Source organism: Dama dama, chromosome 31 (assembly GCF_033118175.1).
Source record: "Dama dama isolate Ldn47 chromosome 31, ASM3311817v1, whole genome shotgun sequence".
Classification (NCBI taxonomy): Eukaryota; Metazoa; Chordata; class Mammalia; order Artiodactyla; family Cervidae; genus Dama; species Dama dama.
In genome coordinates, this window is record NC_083711.1 from 8,148,113 (window position 1) to 8,172,214 (window position 24,102).

General features: G+C 47.1%; 1 protein-coding gene across 9 annotated transcripts in view; it reads right to left on the minus strand.

The window, feature by feature from the left end:
• Window positions 1-322: 322 nt before the first annotated feature.
• ITSN1 (intersectin 1) overlaps window positions 323-24,102 on the minus strand; it is a 241,170-nt gene continuing 217,390 nt past the window's right edge. For 7 of the 9 annotated variants that reach the window (XM_061133932.1, XM_061133933.1, XM_061133929.1 and 4 more), the window contains 9 exons: window positions 22,105-22,288; window positions 20,047-20,145; window positions 14,338-14,505; window positions 10,235-10,447; window positions 8,102-8,223; window positions 7,019-7,101; window positions 6,619-6,702; window positions 4,769-4,942; window positions 323-1,005 (listed from right to left, as the gene is read on the minus strand). In XM_061133932.1, the coding sequence (XP_060989915.1) occupies window positions 857-1,005; window positions 4,769-4,942; window positions 6,619-6,702; window positions 7,019-7,101; window positions 8,102-8,223; window positions 10,235-10,447; window positions 14,338-14,505; window positions 20,047-20,145; window positions 22,105-22,288 (1,276 nt within the window). In that variant the 3' untranslated portion in view covers window positions 323-856. Of the gene's footprint in view, window positions 1,006-4,768; window positions 4,943-6,618; window positions 6,703-7,018; window positions 7,102-8,101; window positions 8,224-10,234; window positions 10,448-14,337; window positions 14,506-20,046; window positions 20,146-22,104; window positions 22,289-23,540; window positions 23,584-24,102 lie in introns of those variants that run through there. The other 2 variants (XM_061133934.1, XM_061133935.1) reach the window with 2 other exon arrangements.

The following is a 24,102-nucleotide window of genomic DNA, read 5'->3' on the forward strand; positions in this document are numbered from 1 at the left end:
CAAGCAGAAAAGGAATGTCCAGCAGGGCTGGAGATGGGGACCCAATAACATCATCAAGTAGCCTTTCAGGGAAGCTACAGTGACCTAGTCCTGCAGAGTATGACTGGGTAGACAACCTCCCTTAACCGTCTTCCAGGGGTGCTGGAAACCAGAATAGTTTTCATTGACAGCTACCAGGAAAAAAACCTGGAGGAGACTGGAAGAACCCTAACAACATGCCTGCTGGAATCTTCCATGGATTAGACCAGCATCTGATCTTCCACGGATTAGACCAGCATCTGATCGGAAGACCATCTGATCGGAAGACCATCTCCCCAAGTGATCAGACCCAGGGCAGCATTTCCAATGAGGTCCCAGTGGGGAAATGAGATTCTGAAGCAATGACATGATCAGCGTGATCATTTCTAAACATACCAAGGACTAGGCATCCTGGAGGGCCTGCTTGGAGGCTGGTGGAGGAAAGAAACAGGAGGGTCCCAAGAGTTCTCCAAAAATATAGACGTTGCATTTATGAACCTATTTTACAGTAACCAGACTCAAGCCTCAGGCCCAGGGATGGGACGGACACCCCACCAAAGGTAGCTGGGGGGCGATGGGACTTCAAAGATCCTAGAAGCCACGATGAGCCCCGCAGTGAGGACAAAGGAAAACACAGTCCTGTTTCCTAACATGGGAAATGATTTAGGGGAAGGATTGTCAAGAAGCAGTCCCAGAAGCTTGGAGGGGCCTATCTTCTCTGCCCTGCTGCCCTGTGGCTGAACACCAAACGCCGGTCCTCGAAAAGCCATGCTGTTTCCAGGCAGGCAGCATCCGCTGCCTCGGGCTGAGCTCTGCCAAGCGTGCCCTGGCGGGCTCCCTATGGTTCATCGAACAACTGCAGGTCCAAGCGGACCACGATCTCTCCTGTGGGGACTTCGTGCAGCAGGAGACACTTCGTAACTGGACCCTTGGAGCCCTGGTCCTTCTTGATGTCGGCCACGCGGATCTCCGTCCGACCCAAAAAATCTGAAAGGACAGACACACACACCCTCCTCAGAAAGGATTCCTTCTCGTCAGGGCAGGTACCTGGCATATTGGGAGAGTCCCAGCGAGGTGTTACCCTCTCTCTTCTTCAGAAGGGAGCTAGTTTCTTGGAATCCAGGGACTACAGTGACAGCATCATTTTTAAATGGAGTGAAAACAAAAAGGTACTGGGCTGGGGATGAAGAAGAATCTAGAAGAAACTCAAAATACAGATTTTTCCCTTGCACCCAGGGGGCCCCTAAAGGGCCGGGAGCTTCCTGGGAGACAATGCAAAACTGGATATCATATCTGCTGCGCAATTTGCAATGTATGTGAAATTTAAAGAAATCTCCCAGAAGGAAGTCAGCTGTTTCTTTTCTCTCTCTTCACTTATTTCTTCGGTGGGAAAAAAAAATTTCCCACAGCACAGGCACTGCAGACTCCCAGCCACGCTCCCAGGACAACCTCAATACCACCTTTTTATTTTGGCTACACCATGCAGCTTGTGGGATCTCTGTTCCCCAACCAGGGATCAAATCCACACCCCCTGCATTTGAAGCCCAGAGTCTTAACCACTGGACCTCCAGGGAAGTCCTTCAACACCACTTTTCATCAAATATTGAGTGTCAGGGACTTCCCGGGTGGCCCCGTGGTTAGGGTGCAGAGCTTCCACTGTAGAAGGAACAGGTTGATCTTTTGTCTGGGAACTAAGATCCTGCATGCTGCATGGCAGGGCCAAAAAAAATTATATATATATATATATATATAGAGAGAGAGAGAGAGAGAGAGACAGAGACAGAGAGAGAGTGTCAGTAATAGACATGAGAATGTTTGAAATTTTTTAATGCTATGCATTAAAATGATGGTACCAAATGGGCTTCCAGACCATTAATTCCTTCCTTTTCTTCATTCAGCAATTCAGCAATTGGCAATATACTATGATCCAGCCACTCTTCTACAGGAAATAGCTTTTCTTCCAAGGTTTAAAACCTGGGAATTTTTTCTGGTGGACGATACCAAGTGCATGTTGCCCCTTATGCATTTCAGGAATAATCTCTGAAATAAGAGCTACACTAGGATTTGCAACTGAATCTCTAATGGCGCTGCCATTGTGCCATGATATTTCACTATTCAATTAAAAAATCCAACCTCAAGTCTTTATTTATCAGAATAAAAATGGCCAGTGAAGCACAGTGGTTCAGACTCCAGGCTTGAGTCACACTGTTCTCAGTCAGCTCAGTTCAGTTGCTCAGTCGTGTCCAACACTTTGCGACCCTGTAGACTGCAGCACACCAGGCCTCCCTGTCCATCACCAACTCCCAGAGTTTACCCAAACCCATGTCCATTGAGTCGGTAATGCCATCCAGCCATCTCATCTGTCTTCCCCTTCTCCTCCTGCCTTCAATCTTTCCCAGCATCAGGGTCTTTTCCAAGGAGTCAGTTCTTCGCATCACGTGGCCAAAGTATTGGAGATTCAGCTTCAACATCAGTCCTTCCAATGAATATTCAGGACTGATTTCCTTTAGGATGGACTGTTTGGATCTCCTTGCACTCCCAGGGACTCTCAAGAGTCTTCTCCAACACCACAGTCCAAAAGCATCAATTCTTCGGCACACAGCATTCTTTATAGTCCCACTCTCTCATCCATACATGACTACTGGAAAAACCATAACTTTGACTACACAGATATTTGTGGGCAAAGTAATGTCTCTGCTTTTTAATATGCTATCTAGATTGGTCATAACTTTCCTTCCAAGGAGTAAGCGTCTTTTAATTTCATGGCTGCAATCACCATCTGCAGTGATTTTGGAGCCCAAAAATAAAGTCTGTCACTGTTTCCATTGTTTCCCCATCTATTTGCCATGAAGTGATGGGACCAGATGCCATGATCTTAGTTTTCTGAATGTTGAGTTTTAAGGCAACTTTTCACTCTCCTCTTTCACTTTCTTTCTTTCTTTTTTTTTTTTTTTTTCCCCTCTTTCACTTTCATCAAGAGGCTCTTTAGTTCTTCTTCGCTTTCTGCCCTAAGGGTCATGTCATCTGCATATCTGAGGTTATTGACATTTCTCCTGGTAATCTTGATTCCAGCTTGTGCTTCATCCAGCCCAGGGTTTCTCATGATGTACTCCGCATATAAGTTAAATAAGCAGGGTGACAATATACAGCCTTGACGTACCCCTTTTCCTATTTGGAACCAGTCTATTGTTCTATGTCCAGTTCTAACTGTTGCTTCCTGACTTGCATACAGATTTCTCAGGAGGCAGGTCAGGTGGTCTGGTATTCCCATCTCTTGAAGAATTTCCTACAGTTTGTTGTGATCGACACAGTCAAAGGCTTTGGCGTAGTCAATAAAGCAGAAATAGATGTTTTTCTGGAATTCTCTTGCTTTTTTGATGATCCAATGGATGTTGACAATTTGATCTCTGGTTCCTCAGCTTTTTCTAAATCCAGTTTGAACACCTGGAAGTTCATGGTTCATGTATTGTTGAAGCCTGGCTTGGAGAATTTTGAGCATTACTTTGCTAGTGTGTGAGATGAGTGCAATTGTGCAGTAGTTTGAACATTCTTTGGCATTGCCTTTCTTTGGGATTGGAGTGAAAACTGACCGTTTCCAGTCCTGTGGCCACTGCTGAGTTTTCCAAATTTGCTGGCATACTGAGTGCAGCACTTTCACAGCATCATCTTCCAGGATTTGAAATAGCTCAACTGGAATTCCATCTCCTCCACTAGCTTTGTTCGTAGGGATGCTTCCTAAGGCCCACTTGACTTCACATTCCAGGATGTCTGGCTCTAGGTGAGTGATCACACCATTGTGATTATCTGGGTCATGAAGATCTTTTTTGTATAGTTCTTCTGTGTATTCTTGCCACCTCTTCTTAATATCTTCTGCTTCTGTTAGGTCCATGCCATTTCTGTCCTTTATTGTGCCCATCTTTGTATGAAATCTTCCCTTGGTAGAGTGTTCTGGTCATGCTCTAACATTTAGCCAGCTATGTGACCATCTCTGGGCCGTAATTAATAGTAGCTAACTCACAATGAAATAATTCATATGAAAGTACTATAAAAGACAAAAGCCATGTGGAGCAGTGTGAGCCTTTTTTGCACAGATTGTGTCTGCACTGGACCCTCACTCCTAGCCTTCAGTTATCCTCCTTTGAAGATAATCAAGTTGAGGCCATAATCTTTAAATTTAAATTTTTAAAAACTCTCTTATTTCTATTGGATTGAGGAAGATAGAGACAAGTGTCTTGGAATCATTGGCCAGACCCATTTTTTTTCCAGCTTCAAGCAGAAACAGGAAGTTGATTGAAGGAATGATGCACCCAACGTAATTTCATTCCTTTGATTAAGCTGAAATGTCACCTGACGGTCATTGGTTGATTCTGCCACATTGTTTGTGAACTAATGCTCTTCTTGCTAAACTGGCTAGTTTTATCCATTTTCACCAAAGCTTTTAGCCAAGGACCAAAGAATTAGGCTGAGGCTTTGGGGGTACAGCCCTCTCTGCAGTTACCTGCTTTAAGGAAGCATGGGACATGATCTTTGTCCTAGGGAAGCTGGGCCACTCTAGATCAAGCACACTTTGTCCACCTCCTCTGAGATGCTCCGGCATCAGTGAAGGCCTCTTCCCAGGGGACGCCAACCTCATCTCTCTGGCAGGAAGCCCAGGAAATTCTGCACACCAAGTTCCCAAGTAGAAAACGCCTATCCATGAAAGCCAAGGGGCAGGGAAAGGGGCAGGAGCCCAGGGCCACTCTCTACTCACCATCTGGCGAGAACTGGTCCCTCTCAAACACAGTGATACACAGCACCTCCTGCTCCAGGTCTCTGATGAAGAACTGGCAGTTGGAGTTCCACTTGGGGTTCAGGGTGTCCTGAATGGTCTTGGTGATGTGGCACTGGGAGCCCATGGTCACCTCGCAGTACGGGTTACTCTTTCCTGGAGGGGACAGAGCCCGGCTCTTCTGGGCGTCTCTGGCAGGGTCACAGCCCCGAGGCACCTCTTCCCTCTACTCCCCTCATTCCGACCCCACTCCAATCCCATGCTTAACACGCAGCATAAGATAGAGAATCCAGAGGAAAACTCACATAATCCAGCATCCTACTTAAACTATAATATTAACACTTAAATATTTATCACACTTTATCACTAGTGGGCTTCAAAATTAAATCTTCCCTGTCTCCTCACTTTAACTTCGATTGTGTCAAATCTGCAATCACCACTCAGTATCTACAGGGATTGGGTCCCCAACCCCACAGATACACAAATCCTCAGAGGCTCAAGTCCCTTACATAAAATGTTCTAGCATAGACCTGCCCATATCCTCCATCTACTTCAAGTCATCTCCAGGTTATATATAATCCCTAATACAATGTAGGGCTATGCTAGGTCGCTCAGTCTTGTCCGACTCTGTGGACTGTAGCCCACCAGGTTCCTCGGTCCATGGGGTTCTCCAGGGGAGAATACTGGAGTGGACTGCCAGGCTTAATCTCCAGGGATCTTCCTGACCCAGGGAGCGAACCCATGACTCTTCTGTCTCCTGCATGGGCAGGCAGGTTCTTTACCACTAGCACCACTTGGGAAGCCCATGGACAGAGGAGCCTGGAGGGCCACAGTCCATGGGGTTGCAGAGAGCCGGACGTGGCTGAGCGACTGAGCACCCTGATCACGCTCACAATGCTGCTGGCCTCTCCTGCATGGCAGAGTGGATCAGTCATGTGCACACATTTATCCCCTCTGTGCATTTCCTTCCCGCTTGGCTTACCACAGAGCGTTCAGTCCACCTGGCTTTAAAATAAACTGGCCTATAATCCTAAATTTCCTTCCACACTGGGTTATTCCCATCCACTGTTTTGCCTTCCAGAGAGATCTGAGTGGCTGCCCTCTGACAACACATCAGCCCTCTATCTATAGATTTCACACCTGCAGATTCAGTATGTGAATAGTTGCTGGTGCGTGGCAAATTCAAGTTTTGCTGTTTTGAAATTTCAAAAATGTTTCTGACTATTTTCGTTCTGCAGGTGTGGAATCTACAGATACAGAGGGACTGAGGGTGTTGTGAAAAGGCAGCCACTCACATCTCTCTGGAAGGCGAAACGGTGGATGGGAATAACCAAGTCTGGAAGGAAATTTAGGATTAGGGGCCAGTTTGTTTTAAAGCCAGGTGGAGGACTCAACGCTCTGTAGTAACCTAAACGGGAAGGAAATCCAAAGAAGGGGGATAAATGGATTCACAGAACCGGCTCACTCTGCTACACAGGAGAAACGAACATAGTGGCATTGTAAAGCAATCATGTCACTCAGTCACGTCCGGCTCTTTACAACCCCATGGACTGCGGCCCTCCAGGCTCCTCTGTCCATGCGCTTCCCAGGCAAAAATACTGGGTTACCATTTCCTTCTCCAGGGGATCTTCCCAACCCAGAGATTGAGCCCGAATTCCTGTGTCTCCTGCATTAGCTGGTGGATTCTTTACCGCTGAGCCACCTGGGAAGCCCCTAAAGCAACTATCCTCCAGTAAAAATTAATTTTAGAAAATAAAGTAAAGCCAAGTGGAAGGGATGCAGAAAGGCTTCCACCACTCATACACGCTAGAGGGAGTTTCTAGGGCCCTTACCATGTGACCGACAAGGTTTCAGCTCAATGCCTTCAACCACGTTCACCATCAACCTTCCGATGCCTGTGGCTCTTTGGGAGCGGACTGTGATGGGAGGAAAAACAAAATGCTCCTGTTTAGTGTTCGCTGTATTTCCAGTTTGCCTACTGATTTATTTTATGCCCCTCTTCAAAAACAAGTCTCCCCTTCCTCGCTTAAAACTCTTGCTTCCTCCATCCTGGAACCCGCCCTCCACCCCTCACCCATACCCTGCCCTCCCTCTTCCATCTGCCTCCACCCTCAGGCTCTCCGCTACCCCCAGGTCCACCTTCCAGCTCTAAGGGTTCTGGGCCCAACCGGATGGCCCTCTGCCCCCCAACTCTGCGGATTCCCAGGGCCCCGCTGCCCAGCAATGCCTTACCCAGGTACGCCTTCTCCCGCTTCTTCTTCTCCGTCTCTATGTAGAGTTCAGAAGCTGCTTTGATCTTCTGCACCCAGGCAGTCCTTGGAAAAAAACAGACAGAATGCTGCCAGACAAAACTCAGGCATCAGGTTGGTACCAATTCAGTTTCCAGGACTCTGCTTTGTTCGTTTGATTTTTACAACAAAGGCTCAGCATAGAGAATCTGGTTTTACATCACATGGCCCTAAGGATGATTTCTACCATTCAAAACAAAGGCACGGGTGACGTTTTTATTGATTTGCTACAAACCTGGGTTTGTGTCCCCATGAAAGGAAATCTACAATGATAAACGTTGTTGCTGTCTTGCTCACAGCAGCTCCTCTTCTTTCCTTACTGAGAAACATCACAAATTTGCCTAATCCAAGAAGGCTAGAAGGATCTCTCTCACTAAACCATCCAAAGAAAGAAACAATTTCCCAGATAAGCAGCCACTTTCTGTGAAGGAGCAAACACACTGGGAAAGAAAGCATCCTGGCGTGATTTTTTTCTTTTCCATTTCTCTGAGAACCATATGCATGATAACTTTAGCCAGTTTCTTGCTTGGCACAAATGCTCTTGGAATGTTGTTGGTCTTGTGTCAAGTTCACCCTTCAGAAAAATAATCTGTTTCAATCGGTTCCAGAGCAGAGCCCTGATTAAGGCAGACATGCCCACAGCTTCTAGGATCCAGGATGTCTGTCCAAGGGAGCCAGACAACGAGGGGGTCAGGATTGGGAGGTCCTCTAACCCCTGAATAGTTTTCCTATTAGTTTCTGCCACCTGAGAAAATTTGGGAAACGGAAGAGCCTCCATTATCTCAAAAAATACTGAAAATTGCTATTCAAAAAATTCTCAAGCCAGATTCATTTCATTGTATTTCCTTTTGAAAAGTGAACTTTTGAAAGACGCTGGAAAAATGAACTAAGACCACTTCACCTGATGCCCCACCCCCACCTCCAGCCAGAGGGGATGTTGGCACCCACTGATTAATTAACTGTCCCACATCCGCCCTACACCTGGTGGAACCCGGCTGCCTAGGGCCAGGGAGGAGGCAGGTCTTACCTTTCGTTTATGCTCTCTGCTCGGAGGGTGTAGACCCGGTCGATATGGGAAATGTGGAAGATGGGTTCATCCCCAGAAGGGTCAGTGGGCAACTTCACTAGAACCTCATTTAGGAAAATAGGCTGAAAAATAATGCATGGGCATTACAAGACCAGACTGGGGGTCTGTGAGGACGTGTGTGTGCTGAGTTGCACATGATCCAGTAAACTAAACCAAAGGCAAGGGGTGTGTCTGTTTGTGTCTTGGGGGTGGCAGTGGTTTCAGTAAACCATACTGAAATAATGATTTTGTTTGGAATGATAAGGGACTCATTGGAAAAGACCCTGATGCTGGGAAAGATTGAGGGCGGGAGGAGAAGAGGATGACAGAGGGTGAGATGTTGGATGGCATCACCGACTCAATGGACATGAGTTTGGGTGAACTCTGGGAGTTGGTGATGGACAGGGAGGCCTGGCGTGCTGCAGTCCATGGGGTCACAAAGAGTTGGACATGACTGAGCGACTGAACTGAACTGAATAAGTGTTAATATCAATTTTCAGATAAATGAAAATTGTAAATATGGATTCCCCCCACCTCCATTTTGCAGGTAGTTTTTTCCCCTCATCATCTGGCTAAGGTATTATTTCCCAGGTTTCTACTTGTGAATTTTTATTTTTACTTCCCCACTTTTCATACTGAAGTCTTTAGAAGGAAGTCACTATGGGCAGCGGCCCACACTTAAGGAGTGCTCTGCTACAAACATCGGCATACAGGGTTTTCTGCAAAGATAAGTTTTCAAATGAGTTGGAGAAGTACTAGAGTGATCAGTAGACCGGATGGTATTGCAGGTATTTCTAAAGTCCTCCAGAATAAGAACTGATGTATTTGCTTTTTCCATAGTATATCCTAGTCAGCAAACAGTCTCCATCAACTCTAGATGTATTATGTATTTAGAAAGTGTTAATCGCTCAGTCCTGTCTGACTCTTTACGACCCCATGGACTGCAACATGCCAGGCTTCCCTGTCCATCACCAACTCCCAGAGCTTACTCAAACTCATGTCCATTGAGTCAGTGATGCCATCCAACCATCTCATCCTCTGTCAGCCCCATAGCCTGCCAGGCTCCTCTGTCCATCGAATTCTCCAGGCAAGAATATGGGAGTGGGTAGCCATTCCCTTCTCCAGGGGATCTTCCTGAACTAGGAATCGAATCCAGGTCTCCTGCATTGCAGGCAGATTCTTTACCATCTGAGCCACCAGGGAAGTCCCATCAACTCTACCTCCAAGCAACTCCCTCCAAGTTGTTCACACAAAGCTGCTAGTGACAATCTACATAAGCACATTGTTCTTTTTCCCAAAAGAAGGCTAACTGCTGCTTCAGAGAAAATTCTTCTGTGAAAACACCCCCACAGAGATAAATTTAGAAAAACAATACCCTATGACGTGAAAAGACACAGACACGGCCGCACACACAGAAGCAGACCAGACGCGCAGCTCACGAGCACTGTCTACACACGGGCGATTTATATCGGCGTTTGTTGGAGAAGATGAGGGCACACATGTTCCAAGCCATCCTGAGAAGTTTGGAGGGGGACCTGGGACTGTTTGGGAAGTGGATGCTGAAGTTCTAGTCTAGAGCTTTCCCACGCCTGCCTCATCGGTACACTGGACTGTGAACCCCATCAAGACAGGACATGCCTTAGTCACGTCCAAGGGGACCCACAGCAGCCACTTGGCAGCTAATAAACGTTTGTCAATTGAACTCAGTATTGTTCTTTTTCTGATGGGTTTCCATGGTGGCTCAGTGGTAAAGAATCCACCTGCCAAGCAGGAGACACAGGTTCCATCCCTGGGTCCGGAAGATCCCCTGGAGAAGGAAATGGCAACCCACTCCAGCATTCTTTTCTGGGAAATCTCATGGACAGAGAAGCCTGGCGGGCTACAGTTCATTAGATCTCAGAGTCAAATACAACTGACCAACTCATCACGCACGCCACTTTGCTGATACTGCTGGACCCGTGCTTGTGGTCCCTGTAAATCCTGGTTCTCCTCTGTGCCACAGACCTCAAACCCTGCTCAAACGCTGACTCCCTTTAGACATGTTCTCCTCCCCCCAACGTCAACCCTGATGTTGCAGTCTAGAGTCGGACTTACTGTTTTGTACATTTTATACTGCAGGTTTGATTTGGGGCTGAAGACTTTGTCGGTGCCAGAGGAGCCCAGGGGCTTGATGATTTGGGTCAGCAGCAGGAAGTCGTTGAAGAGGAAGCCATACAGCTCCTTGTTGCTCTTGGCCTTGTAGAGCTTCCCGCTGTGCAGAAACTTGCGTGGCCCCAAGCAGTTGGTCACGGAATTGAACACAAGTTGCTGAGGAAGGAAAAAAACCAAAGAAGACACAATGGAGTGAGGTCGTGTTTTTGTTGTGGTTGTTTTTCTGTTCGTTTGTGTTTCCGCATCTGGAAGCTGTGGTCTCCATCAGAATCTGAGGCCTGTTTCTTAGGCTCAGATAGAGGACAGCTTTGAAGACTTCAGGCAGGGGCTTTGGGAGCCAAGAAGTTAAAGGTGTGGTTCGGGAGACTGCATGTGTCAGGATGAACCCTGGGTGTGATTCCTAATGCCCTTCCTTGAGGTCTAGTGTCTCAGGATGACATTTCTCCCTTTTATTTATTGGGGAAACAGGGCAGCAGGAAGAAAACCCTCCGTCCTTGATGAGTGCGTGCTGTGTGCAGGCTGGTCCGCCGGAGGCGGCACGAACCGGCCCCAACGACAGCGCCGCCCAGGCCGAAACGGCGGCGTGTCTGCTGCTGGGAACAGCGGAGCCTCTCTGCGGTTCCACAGGACAAATGCCGCTTTCCAGGGCACAGCGAGAGTCCCGGCCCCTACCTCATGGGGGCTGCCAAACCCGGTGGTGGTGACGGATGCCTCAGAGCCACGCAGAACAGAAACTGTGCTGGTACACAGTAGATCTCGCCCAGATCACTGCTCCTGAAGACGCGAAGGGGCGGCTCTCTTCCTGCCACTTCCCAAACCTGAGATGCAGCTCTATTGTTCACCCCTGGGCTCTGTCATCTCATGCTGTCACACCCTGGGCGCTATCATCTTATGCTCTACCATCCCTCTGGGCTCTATCATCTCATCTTCTTTCACACACACACACACACACACACACACACACACACACACACACACGGTTCTATCATCTCATGTTCTATCATCCCCCCAGGTTCTATCATCTCAAGCTCTATCATCCCTCCAGGTTCTATCATTTCCTGTGAGCAGGTTCTAAAGGGGCAGAGGGAGACTGTAGGAGATATGACCTCACTAAGGCCCCCCTTTTGGCTAGCAGAGGAGAGACTGAGGGAGGGGAAGGCCACAGCTGTGCCTCAGAAGCAGAATGGTCGAGGCAGGAGTCAGACCTTCAGGGCTTCTACCTGCTCACACCTGGGCCCCAAGGCTGAGGCTCTCCACAGTTATGATCCTTATACATTACACATCTCCTGAAGAGAGTATTAAGGAAGAGTTCACAACACACGTCCCCCAAGAGATGTTCCTGGCTACCTGTCTGCCTCTAGTGTGGAAGAAATAATCAACAGTGCCTCTATGACCAGAGACCTGCAGGCCTCAAAGGAGAGCGGCCATTCCAGTCCACTCCCAGGTACCAGGAGGGCTGAGTGCCAACAGCCTCCCACCGAGGCTCTGAGGGAGCCCAAACAACTGAAGATGACACCACAGAGGGAGCCTTCCAAGGGCATTCCTCTGAACAAGAACCTGGAGGTCAATCTAGTCCTTTTTATTTGCCAAGAGGGAGTTCAAGCCACTTGGGGCAATGAACCCAATGAGTCACTTGGATGACAAAGAGGTGGTGTGGTTTATTCTTACTCAAAGGTCACAGCCTCCAGTTATTCAGGCTGACACTGAACATATGTGAATTGGAAACCGTCTTTATAGTTCTTGATCTTAAGACAAGAATGCCAAAGACAGCATTTATGTGAAACTTAATCACTGGTGTATGCTTAGATCTGGGCCAGGAAATGGAAGCCAATATGCCTCGTTCCCACGACCACGAACCCTGACCATACAGGCAAAACAGACCCTACAGAAAGCTGGTATGCAATAGTCAGGAAGGACTGGTCACTTAGGAAGGACAACAGTCTATTTCAAAGAGGGTATATACACCGCAGAGAGCAAGTGACAAGAGTTTACTTTATTCTTAAGGTTTTGTGGGGGGCGTTGGCTGTGCCTCAAGGCAGGTAAGAATGTTAGTCCCCCTAAACCAGTGACCCCTGCAGTGGAATTATGGAGTCCTAACCACGGGCCTTCCAGGGAAGCTCCTATTCTTAATGTTTTATGATGAAGACTCAGGCCTCATTGAGTCCTGTGACTGCCACGAGACTCAGGGAAGGGCCCCTTTAAAAGTACACAGTGAGGGGAATTCCCTAGCAGTCCAGGGTTAGGACTTTGCACTTTCATTGCTGGGGCGGAATTGGTTCCCTGGTTGGGGAACTAAGATCCTACATTCTGCATGGTGCAACCAAAAAAAAACAGAGAGAAAGAAAAAGATAAGAGAACATTTTTCAAAAAAGAAAAAGTGCACAGTGGCCCTTCAGCTCAGAAGATCCAGGAGCAATTCAAGTCCACCATCTTCAGGATCAACTTAGTGCTCCTGGGGATGACACACAGTCCTTCCCTGCCCTGCCTTCAACTTGCCTTAAAGCCTGTCACCTGTGCCCTTATATTCCTCAGCCACGCCCAGCTCAGGCTGAGGCCTCCACTGAAATGCCCTCCCCTGGATTCTTTCCTGGGGAGATATCTTCATCCTTGAACATGCAGCCAAGTGTCACCTTCTCCAACCTGTCCCTGAATCCTCCATGACTGTTCCTTCCTCCTCGTTGAGTGTCCAACAGCACTTGGCACCTGGATCTGCCTCATCACTTCTCACATAGCCTTGTAAATATTGGACCTCTAAGTAATCCAGGACTGTAGGCTTCTTGAGATGGGGTAGGTCACATCTCACTGATTTTCATATCCTCAGTGGTTAGGACTGAGCAAAGCACATGGGCCAGGCACTCAGTAAATGCTTATTTAATAAATGAGTGAGTAACTGAGCCAGCCACCCAGTGACTACCCCTGGACTGCATATCAACACAGTTCCAAAGTGGGAACCCACATCCATCACCTTGGTTTCCACATGGCTGCTTCCATAACTTTGCTTATCCCACACCTACGCTGAAGGGGGACAGGAGGCAGGGCGGGGAGGCAACAGTGGGGCAACCTCCTCAGGTCGGGAATGTCTCTGATGCTCGTAAGAAGAAAAGAGTCACAGGGAGTGTGGGTGAGGGAGACGGTCTGCCTGGGCATTTTGGTAAATCCTAGTGAATTGTGTAAGTACATGAACTTGTGGGGGGGTGGGGTGTGGGTATACAGAGACAAAGAGAGAGAACAGCAGAGTGGGTGAGACTAAGGGAAAGATTAGAGTCAAGAAGAGAATCAAATACCATAAGAGAGTACTTCCGGCAGTATCGTGGACTAAAGACTGACTCAACCAACAAAAGATGTTAAAATGGAATAAAAAAATATAGAACTGTACTTTTAAAACACAAGCAAGCTGGTAAAAGTAAAAATAAAAGCAAAAACAATTTGCAGAAGCAGAAAATGGCATGGAAATGTGAACCCTGGAAGATAAACAAGCACCTTTAGCTTCGAGAGTTTTTTCTAAATCTGGTGACCCTGAGCTTCCATTTTAAAGGCTATTGAGGGGAGAAGGAGAAAGGAGATATATCTAGTGTCTGCATGAGGTGAAGGACATAACAGGAGATCCCAGAGAGCTGGGTCACAGAGGAAGAATGACAAGTAAACTCAGTACAGATGGGAATAGCAAGAAAATTTGCTTGTTTTTGAACTTGGTGTAACGAACCAACCACAAGGTTGGTGGTGATTACTGAGAATTTGTAACCACAATGCAGCTCTCACACAAGTTTAAAAATGGCCATTTGTGAAAGGAACAAGACAAGAAAAACCAGTAGGTTAGAGAAATAACTAGAACTGCTGGAAAGGTAAATGAAAATAATTGAGAATAAAAAACAAAGTAATTGAAATTAAAAACTCGGTAGATGGTTTAAACAACAGATTAGATGCAGCTGGAGAGAGATTAGCAAACTGGAGGTCGCAGAAGAGGACGACTCATGATTTCTCTTGTCCTCCTTCTGGCTGGCTGCTGAGACTCAGAGAGGCGGCCCAGGTCCCACCTAAGGCGTTACCTCCGACAGGCCTTCACACTGCACGTGGCCCTGGATCCACTCCAGTCGGTCCGAGTTCTCCTTCTCCCGCACTCCTTCATTCACCTGGGAGCACAGCTCCTCTGCCTTCTCCAGGGCATGCTTCAGGTGGCTGTGGTCCGGGTGGTTTTCCGGAGTGTTTTCCAGGATCTACATAGAAGAACAGAAGACAGTAGCCTTAGGCAATGAGTGGGCCCGGGGTTCACTGTTCTGGAAGACTTGCCCCAGCAGAGACAGGGTTCCACACAGACCTTTCCTAGACAGTGCCCATGTGTTTGCAGCTGCAGCTCTGAGCAGCCTCCTTGGCAACGACATGGAGAGAGACGGCCACTCTTTGTTGGCATAGGACAGCAATGAGGGCAGGGACTGCCAGATTATCTATACTTGGGGTGTGAGGAGGGCAGCGGCTGCAGCAGGGGCAGCATCACACCCCATATGGACTCCTCCAGGGAGAGTGGTTCTTCCCTGAGTCCATGCACAGCTGCAGGCATCTATGTACCCATGGAACTTCATGCTAATGGATGCGTCAGAGCAAAGGTGCATTTTTCTGAATGAATCATTCCAGGCCGAGCAATTAAGAGTTCAGTTCTAGAGCAAGACCTTCTGGATTAAAATCCCTGCCCTACCACTGACCAGCCATGACATGGGTCAGTCACATAAATGTTCTGAGCCTCATTTTCTTCTTGTGAGAAATAGGGATATGAATAGCACCTGCTTTGGGCTTCCTTGAGGCTCAGGGGGTAAAGAATCTGCCTGCAATGCAGGAGACCCTGGTTCAATTCCTAAGTCAGGAAGATCCACTGGAGAAGGGATAATCTACCCACTCCAGTATTCTTGGGCTTCCCTGGTGGCTCAGATGGTCAAGAATCTGCCTGCAATGTGGGAGACCTGGGTTCGATCCCTGGGTTGGGAAGATCCCCTCGAGGAGGGCATGGCCACCCACTTCAGTATTTTTGTCTGGAGAATCCCATGGACAGAGGAGCCTGGCAGGCTACAGTCCACAGGGTCCCAAAGAGTCAGACACAACTGAATAAACACAGCACACAGAACCTCCTTTATAAGGTTGTTGGGAGGACTGCATGGCTGGATACAAGTAAAGCACTTTGCAGAGTACTGGCCCTTTGATGATGCTCCCGTCGGATCCGCAAAGGAATCTGAGGACACTGAAAACAGTCCTCATGGGGAAAGACACTAAGAACGAAGACACATCCTAAGCCGCTTTGCAATGTACTAGGAGTATGTTGAGCGTGCACTTGCTCATGCCTTACCCACATACGGGCTTCCCTGATAGTTCAGATGATAAAGACTCTGCCTGCAAGGCAGGAGACATAAGAGATGCAGGTCCGATCCCCGGGTTGGAAAGATCATCTGAGGAGGAAATGGCCAACCCACTCCAGTATTCTTGCCTGGAGAATCCCCATGGACAGAGGAGCCTGGCAGGCTACAGTCCACGGGGTCACAGAGTCGGACAAGATCCCCCGGAGAAGGGAATGGCTACCAACTCCAGTATTCTGGCCTAGAGAATTCCATGGACTGTATAGACCATGGGGTTGCAAAGAGTCAGACACGACTGAGTGACTTTCACAATCATTTCCAAACCACGGCTCTAGCTCTGGGTGGATCCTGGCTGTACATTCAAATCCCTTTGAAAAGTCCTGACCTCAACTCTGACCATATCAGAATCCCCAGGGGTGGGACTCAGGCATTGGAATTTTCTAGAGCTTCCCAGGTAATTCTAAAGTGCAACCGAGTCTGAGGACCACTGCTCTAGATGGGAATCCCACGTAGCAGATTGTGTGAATTTATTTTTTTTTCAAAAATGAAAACAGATATATTGCTTTTTCTCATTGTAAAATTACTATTGTATAATGTATGAAATTTAGAAAATTTAGAAAGTTATAAAGAACCTAAAAAACACCTTTAATTGTGCCATTGGATAATAATCTCTGTCTTTCCTATTCACTGACTTCCCAGGTGGCGCTAGTGGTGATGAATCCTCCTGCCAATGCAGGAGACACAAAAAACACGTTCAGCCCCTGAGTCGGGAAGATCTCCTGGAGAAGGGCATGGCCACCCACTCCAGTATTCTTGCCTGGAGAATCCCACGGACAGAGGAGCCTAGCAGGCCATAGTCCATGAGGACACAGAAATCTGGATGTGACTGAGTGACTAAGCACACATACACATCCTGTTTGTTAATACATTCTGCCTAGATAAAAATATATATAATTTTTCAAGAATAAAAATTGGATCACACTGCCATACTACACTACCATTTTGTACTTGCTTTTTCCCCACTTCATGGCAATTATAGCATGTTATTTAATATATATGAATTATAGATCATCATATGATGATCACCTCACATGACCAATACAATGTTGTAAAGTAAAATTTTAAAAAATTTTTTATTGAAGTATATTTATCATTTTTAAGGATTCTATAATATGTCATTGTAAGGATGAGCCACAATGCATAAAACTTCATATTTTTCAGTATTTCTCTGATTAATTCTTTAGAATAAATTCCTAGAGATGGAAATGCTGAGCCACAGAGAACATGGAGTTTGATGTCTACATCACCCTCTGAAGGCTGAACCAGTCTACCTTCCATGAGCAAACCTGCCAACACTGTGGACTCATAATCCTTTCAATAAATGCCTACCTGGCAAGCCAAAAGCAATGTATTTTCTTGTTTAGTTATGCATTTCTTTCATTATTAGAGAATTTGAATTTTGTGTACACTTAGTGCATAAGTACATTAAATGATAAAGCTAACATCTATGTATAGCTTAGTACGAGCCAGACAGACATATATTCATTCACTCACTTAACTTCTCAGAACACCATGCAGTAGGTACGTCTCTATTTTACAGATAAAGAAACCGAGGGGAATTCCCTGGTGGTCCAGTGGCTAAGACTCTGTGCTCCTGATACAGGGGGGCTGGGTTCGATCCCTGGTTGGGGAACTAGATCCCACATGCCACAACTAAGACTCTATGCAGCCAAATAAATAAAAATAAATGTAAAAAAAAAAAAAAAAAAAAAAGAAACCGAGGACCAGAGAGGTAAACGAAGTTGCCCAAGGACACACAGCAGTGGTATGGGAGAGTCAAACCCAAGCAGCCTGGTTCCTAACAACACATTCTTTACTACTATTCCACAGTCCTCTCAGAAACATCTAGTTAAAGATTTTACCTATTTTTCTTTTTTATCTTTTTTTTAAACCAATTTTTCTATTAGGGTATTTGTCTTTTTCTTTTTGAGTTGTAAGAGTGCTTTAGATACAAACATATATACACAATCTATATATATTTCAGTATCTACTTGTATACAGTTAAAATGTTTATTCAGTTTATATCTGTCATTGGTCTTTCACTGTTCATTATATTTTGTTACACGGAATTTTTTAAGAAAAATGTTTATGCAAATAATAATGTTCTTGATACACAAGATTCAAATAATACAGAATGTTGAGAACAACTGTGCTGTCTCCCTTTTGCTCTCCTGCCTCAGAGGTAAACATGCGCAGGGCAAAGGGCATCCCTTTAGATCCCTTTAGATGCTCCACATACATTTAATACCCACCCAGAGTTTTTCCAAAACAGACCCTACTGTAGGATGGCTTGCGAGGGGTTTTGTCTGTTTGTTTGTCTTACTTAATAGCATTTTCTAGATATCATTCCAACTAATACATAAAAGTCTCTTTCATAGTACAGATTCACCACTTTAACTACTCTCCTTAATGAACATCTAGTTGTTCCCAGAAGAAAGTATTTTTTTTCAAGTTGGTGCAACTCTAAATCCTTTAAAGCTCTGTCTTTGGTGCCACGCTAAGAATTTCTCCATCTTAGTATTATAAAGAATATTATAGAGAATATTATAAAGAATATAAAGAATATTTTGTCTTGGTGCTTTTACAGCTTTCCATCTGTATCTTATAACTGCCACCTTTTAAAATTCTGTTCTTAGTTTTGCTAGTTTTCCATTCATTCTTTTGGGTTCTCAAGGGGGTAGAAATCATGTTTCTGCAAAGAATGATAATTTGTTTTTTCCTTTTTAATATGTATGACTCTCAGTTCTCCTCTTGTTTTTGTTTTTCTTCCCATTGACTAGATCTAGAATGCTTATTTTAAAAACTTGTTTCCAACATCAATTTGCAACTAAATATGTGGGAAGTAAACAAAGTTTTGAGTTAGTTTAACAGTAACCGTATGTTGGAGAAAAGGAAACGGTAGATTGAAAGCGTCTTTCAAAACTAATTATTTAACTCAGCCAATGTGACCACAGTGTATTCTGTGGGGTGGAACTGGGGTTGGACTGAGGAGATGCTTACATGAGACAGACACTTGTGACGTATAAGGGGATTCAGCAAGTAAGTAAATATACCGAGGATAATGAGAGCAGGGCTTCTCATGGAGAAGGGAGTTATATACACAGAAAGGGGGAAGGCGAGAATACATTCTGTGATATCAGACTAGAACAGGGACTATTGGTGTGAACTCATGGCTTCTAACATATACATATATGATCTTAAATATATGTTTGTACACTTATGTGTATGTAACTGTGTCTATGGATGTATACATGCATATATGTTTCCCAACTCTGCCACTGAGAGACTTAAGAGGCAACAACACCCCGGAAGCAGTGAGCACACCAGCGTACAGATGTGGGTGTCTAAACTCTCCACTGAAAGGACCAGATCTAAAAGCCATCCTCCTGCACTTACAGAACCACAGGCTCGGAGGACATCTAGGTCTGTTCTCTCACTTTAAGGGTGGGCACACTGAAGCCCCAATTTCTTCTTTTCATTTGGCATTGGCTTTCTTGAAAGGACAGGAGAACAACAATCATCTAATATCAACACAGAGTATCTCACAATGGCTTTCTGAGGACAGGTGGTGGAAACTGTATTCCTTTCTCTCTTTCTGAGAGCGTTCCTGCTGGTTCAGATGGTAAAGCATTTGCCTGTTATGCGGGAGACCTGGGTTCGATACCAGGGTTGGGAAGATCCTCTGGAGAAGGAAATGGCAACCCACTCCAGTATTATCGCCTGGAAAAGTCCATGGATGGAGGAGCCGGATAGGCTACACAGCCCATGGGGTCCCAAAGAGTAGGACACGACTGAGCAACTTTACTTTTTCACTTTTCTCTCTTTTTTATTAGGAAAACCAAGGCATCAAGACTCTGCCTCCATTAGGAAAAGAACTGAGCTCTCACGTACTGACTTACAAGGGGGGGAACGCCACGTGTTTGCACAGCGGAGGTGTGTATTATTGGCTCTGTTCACAGTAAACCTTCCTGGGGCTTCCCTGCTGGCTCAGACTGTAAACACTCTGCCTGCAACACAGGAGACCCAGCTTCAATCCCTGGGTTGGGAAGATCCCCTGGAGAAGGGACTGGCTACCCGCTCCAGTATTCTTGCCTGGAGAATCTCATGGACAGAGGAGCCCGCTGGGCCACAGTCCACAGGGGTCGCAAAGAGTCAGACACAACTGAGAAACTAACACTTTCACAGTAATTCAGCTTTTCTTTCGGAGTTACCATGCAGACACCTCCTACAGCCTGTTGGTGTAGTTTCTACACAACAGATACCAGGTGTGTTGGCTGGGGAACCTGCCCGTGACCCCAGATCCCAGACCTGCTGAGATAGCATTCTTCTGCTTGAAAAGGCAAGGCAGTTACTTACATTTTTAATGATCAGTGGGTATCTCGTTACTCGTTGCATGGGCTTCAGTATAAAACTAGACAGGGGCATTCCCTTACAGCGTGGGTCCATGGCCAGTCTCTGAAAAATAAGAGATTTTTTAATGTACTTTAAATATCTGCAAAATCTGGTTAGTGACCTCACATCAATGTTATTCACGACTCCCCACCCATCACATTGTCTCATTTATCTGGACAACAACTGGGGAGCCTGGAGCTGGAAGGACCAGGCTGGTTGCCCCGGGCCAGGGGGAGTCATGTTCCAGATGGAGAGTGGGAGCTGACAGCGGGTGTGACTCAGCGGCAGGGCTAACCCCTGCTCCCAGGTCCCACAGACCTTCCAGGGGATACTCAGCTCCTAACCTCCAGAGATGAGATTCTAGCTTTACAGAGAATATCCCCTCTGGATACCTGCCAAAACTCTACAGCATTCCTAGGAACAAGGAGAATCGCAAAACTCTAGGGTCAGAAAAATAATTCCTTTGATTGCCAGAGATACTGCAAGTCCCAAAGCTCACTGCGCTGGTGGAAGCCCCAGGCAGGGTGCGGATGGCGAAGCTGAGTCGCAACACTCAGGCCCTCAGGACTCCGGCTGTCTCCACTCTGGACTCCCTCGCCTCTTTCTTTCCACTTTTGCCAAATGGACTGGAGGACAAGCATCCTTCCGCACCAAAAAGGTGATTCCTTGTTCTACAAGTCACAGGGGTTATATGGTGACAGCTCTCTGGTCAGGCTTAATGCCTTAGGAACGGGTTTAACACCATGACCTGGGCCCCAAGCCCTAGGGCCTGTCAGCGCCTGGACCTGCTCCAGCCGTGGACACCCTTATTCCAGAACTCTTTGCAGCTGCCAAAGGCAGGACAAAGTCCTGCAGAGTTGAGGCCGGGAGAGGTGATGAGGCGAGGCACGAGTAAGGGAGGGGGAATAAGGCCCCTCCCCGGGCTGAGGTCAGCGCTTCCCTGAAGTTCAAGTGCGTGCAGTGATGGACTCATTCTGCCTGAACCCAGGGGAGACCCTTGGCCCTCAGGTGGACCCCCAGGTGGCCCATGGTACCCAGCAGTCCAGCACTACCTCCAGTCTCCAGCCCACCCTAGGCCTACTTCTTGGCCGTGTTTCTCCTTTAGAATGACTTCAGACGTTCCATTCATTGGATAGCAAATCCAAGCATTTAATGTCAGAAACAAGGGGAGAAAGAATGAATGAGAACATGTGATGCTGTAGCCCAGAAGAGGCGGCACGTTCACCTCTCAGTGATGATGCCACAAACACGGTTATTGGGAAGGTGGGAAAGCCCTGTCCCCCACCCCAAATCCAGGAGGCACAAAGATAAGCTTGTCATTGGTACAATGACTCTGCTGCCCACTCATCAAAATGTGCCCACTTAGCACAAGTCATTTTAGTCTCTCGTCTCCCCCCTGGGAGAGGTGGGCGCTGATGGGGTGGGCTGGCCTGGCCAGCAGGGACCATCCCCGCCAAGGCCGGGTCCCAGGGCAGCAGGTCCAAAGCCTGAGGCCTCCAGCAGCTCGGGGCCCTTCCCCACAATGTCCCTTGGTGGTACACGACTCTCCAGACCCTGGTTATCCTACAAAGCAGAGCAGAGGTCCTGTCATCTCACACTCACCCCCGCTGACGTCCTAGGGCTTGAGCTCACCAAAAAGAACCAACTAAGGCAGAGAATTAAAGGGTCCGTTGGGATTCCCTTTGTCAGCAAAGGGCAGAGAGCAGCAGAAAAGTGAGGGCACTCAGACTAAGCAGAATAGGAGACCTGAGATCTGCCAGTCCTCCTAGGCTGAAAATGAGACGAGGATTTTAAACCGGCGTTGCAAGATCACCATGTGCACCTGGACTGCAGATTGGAGCTTCCAGCACAGCGCTGGTCCCTCCCCACCAAGCCCAGTCCCACGGCCCCAGTCACACCCGCCGGTGAGGGCCAGGCCCCCTCCTGTGCAGCTGAGACCCTCCATGCACGTGCAATCGCACACCAGCTGCCTGCAGATGGCCCCTTGGAGGGCAGGGACTCGGCTGAGCTGGGGCTCCTCACTTTGACAAACTCCTTGAAGTCCGGGGCCTCATCGGTCTTCTGCTGGATCAAGGCGGCCCCGTTGAGCTGGCAGCTGCAGAAGCGGATGTAGGGCTGCATGTGTGGCAGCTGGGCCGTCAGGATGTCCCCGATCATCTTCACGGGCATCTTCTCTCCAGACATCTTCTTGCGGACCCTCAGCGCTCTGCACGGAAATGCAGCAAGTGAGCACCCCACCTCCGCGCTCTCTGATGGGAGCACAGCACACTTCTAGGCACAGAAATGGGATGTGTGTGAGGGCACAAACCCAGGGCCACTAAGCATCTATGTGGGAAACAGGAACAGAAGAAGAAATGAGTCTGGTGCTAGAGAGGTGTCCCTGGGGCATTTTTCTTTTGGCATGATGGTTATTGGCTGGCTCTTAGAAAGACTAAAAAAAAAAAAAAAAAAATTTTTTTTTTGCCAAACAAGCCAGTATAAAAGACAATATTTTCATGTGGAAATATATAGAATCCTTCTTTAAAAAAAAATAATTCCAACATGATCCCTGGGTGGATGTCTCGCTTGATGCATGGTCCATCCAGGCTGGCCTGGCCTCAACCCTGAATCCATTTCCAGGACCAGTGCTGCCACCCGAGGGAAGCTGTTGTGGCCAAGGGCCACGGAGGCTCAATTTCAGATCAAACGAAACACAATGAAGATGGCAAATCAACTGCCACAGGAAAATAATCCCATTATGTTCAGGAAAGTGAAAGTGAAGTCGCTCAGTCCGACTCTTTGCGACCCCGTGGACTGTATGTAGCCCACCAGGCTCCTCCGTCCATGGGATTCTCCAGGCAAGAATACTGGAGTGGGTTGCCATTTCCTTCTCCAGGGATCTTCCCGACCCAGGGATCAAACCCAGGTCTCCCGCATTGCAGGCAGACGCTTTAGCCTCTGAGCCACCAGGAGGCCTATGTCCAGGGAAGCCAGGTTTAAATGATGGTCTGAGCTATCTGTGCTTCACTGCTTCACTCCTGTGGCTAACTTGAAATTGATTGGATTAAGAGAGTTCTGAAGAGAGAAGGCTATTTATATGATAATGGGTCAATGGACCCAAACAACATATGTCCTGGAAGTCGAGAAGGGGCCAGAGGGACTGCAAAGTGTTCGGGAGTTCACTGCGGTCTTAGTGCTCAGGGCCGTGGGAGCCAGGACTGTGCATCTCACCCTCCTAACTTCTATGGCAACTCCTAACCAACAACGATAAGAAGAAGGGCACAGTACTGAGCTTCTACACAACAAGGACAGCAATATACCAGGAGGCAAGGCCACAACGTGGGAGGCCATGGGCATGTTCCGCTTACCCTAGTGATTATGGATGATCAACGGATGGATGGATAGAACAGAATGGTGTAGTACATGATTCCAACATAAGTGTAGGAGGATGTTACTATGAATTCTTCTGGTTGCCTTCATAGTTGTGGGTAGGGCTATATGGTTCCCAAAAGGTGCTGCAGTCTAAGTATTAAAAACTTCAGATTACTTTCTTTCTCCCACATCTTTGGTTAAAGAAAAAAATTTTTGAATCTTTGGACTGGGCAAGCAAGCTAAGGAAAGAAACTTTAGGGACAGTGCATTATATGGTCTAAACAGTGAGCGATTCCCCCCTTAAGCAGATGCCGTTGTAGGAAGAGGTGCTGGTCATTGCTGGTTGGCTGGGGCATGGGGAGTGGCAGCTTGGTGCCCCCAGGATGGCCAGGTGGCCACTGCCCACTGCAGGGCTGGTGTGGAGTATCTCCCCACATGTAAAAATCTGCTCAAGGGCGAAATCGCCACCAATTCTGGGGGATAAGCATGGTGAGTAACCAGGTTATTAATACAAACTTGGGAAGATGGAAACAGGAAGAAATTCCATCATTCCATGATTTTCCAATGAGGAGTAACACAGTCTTTCTGCAAGGGAGTAAAAGTGTTTTTACCTGCCTCCCTCTTTTGTCTTTTTTTTTCTAAATGATGAGGAGACAAGGAAAAGGGAAA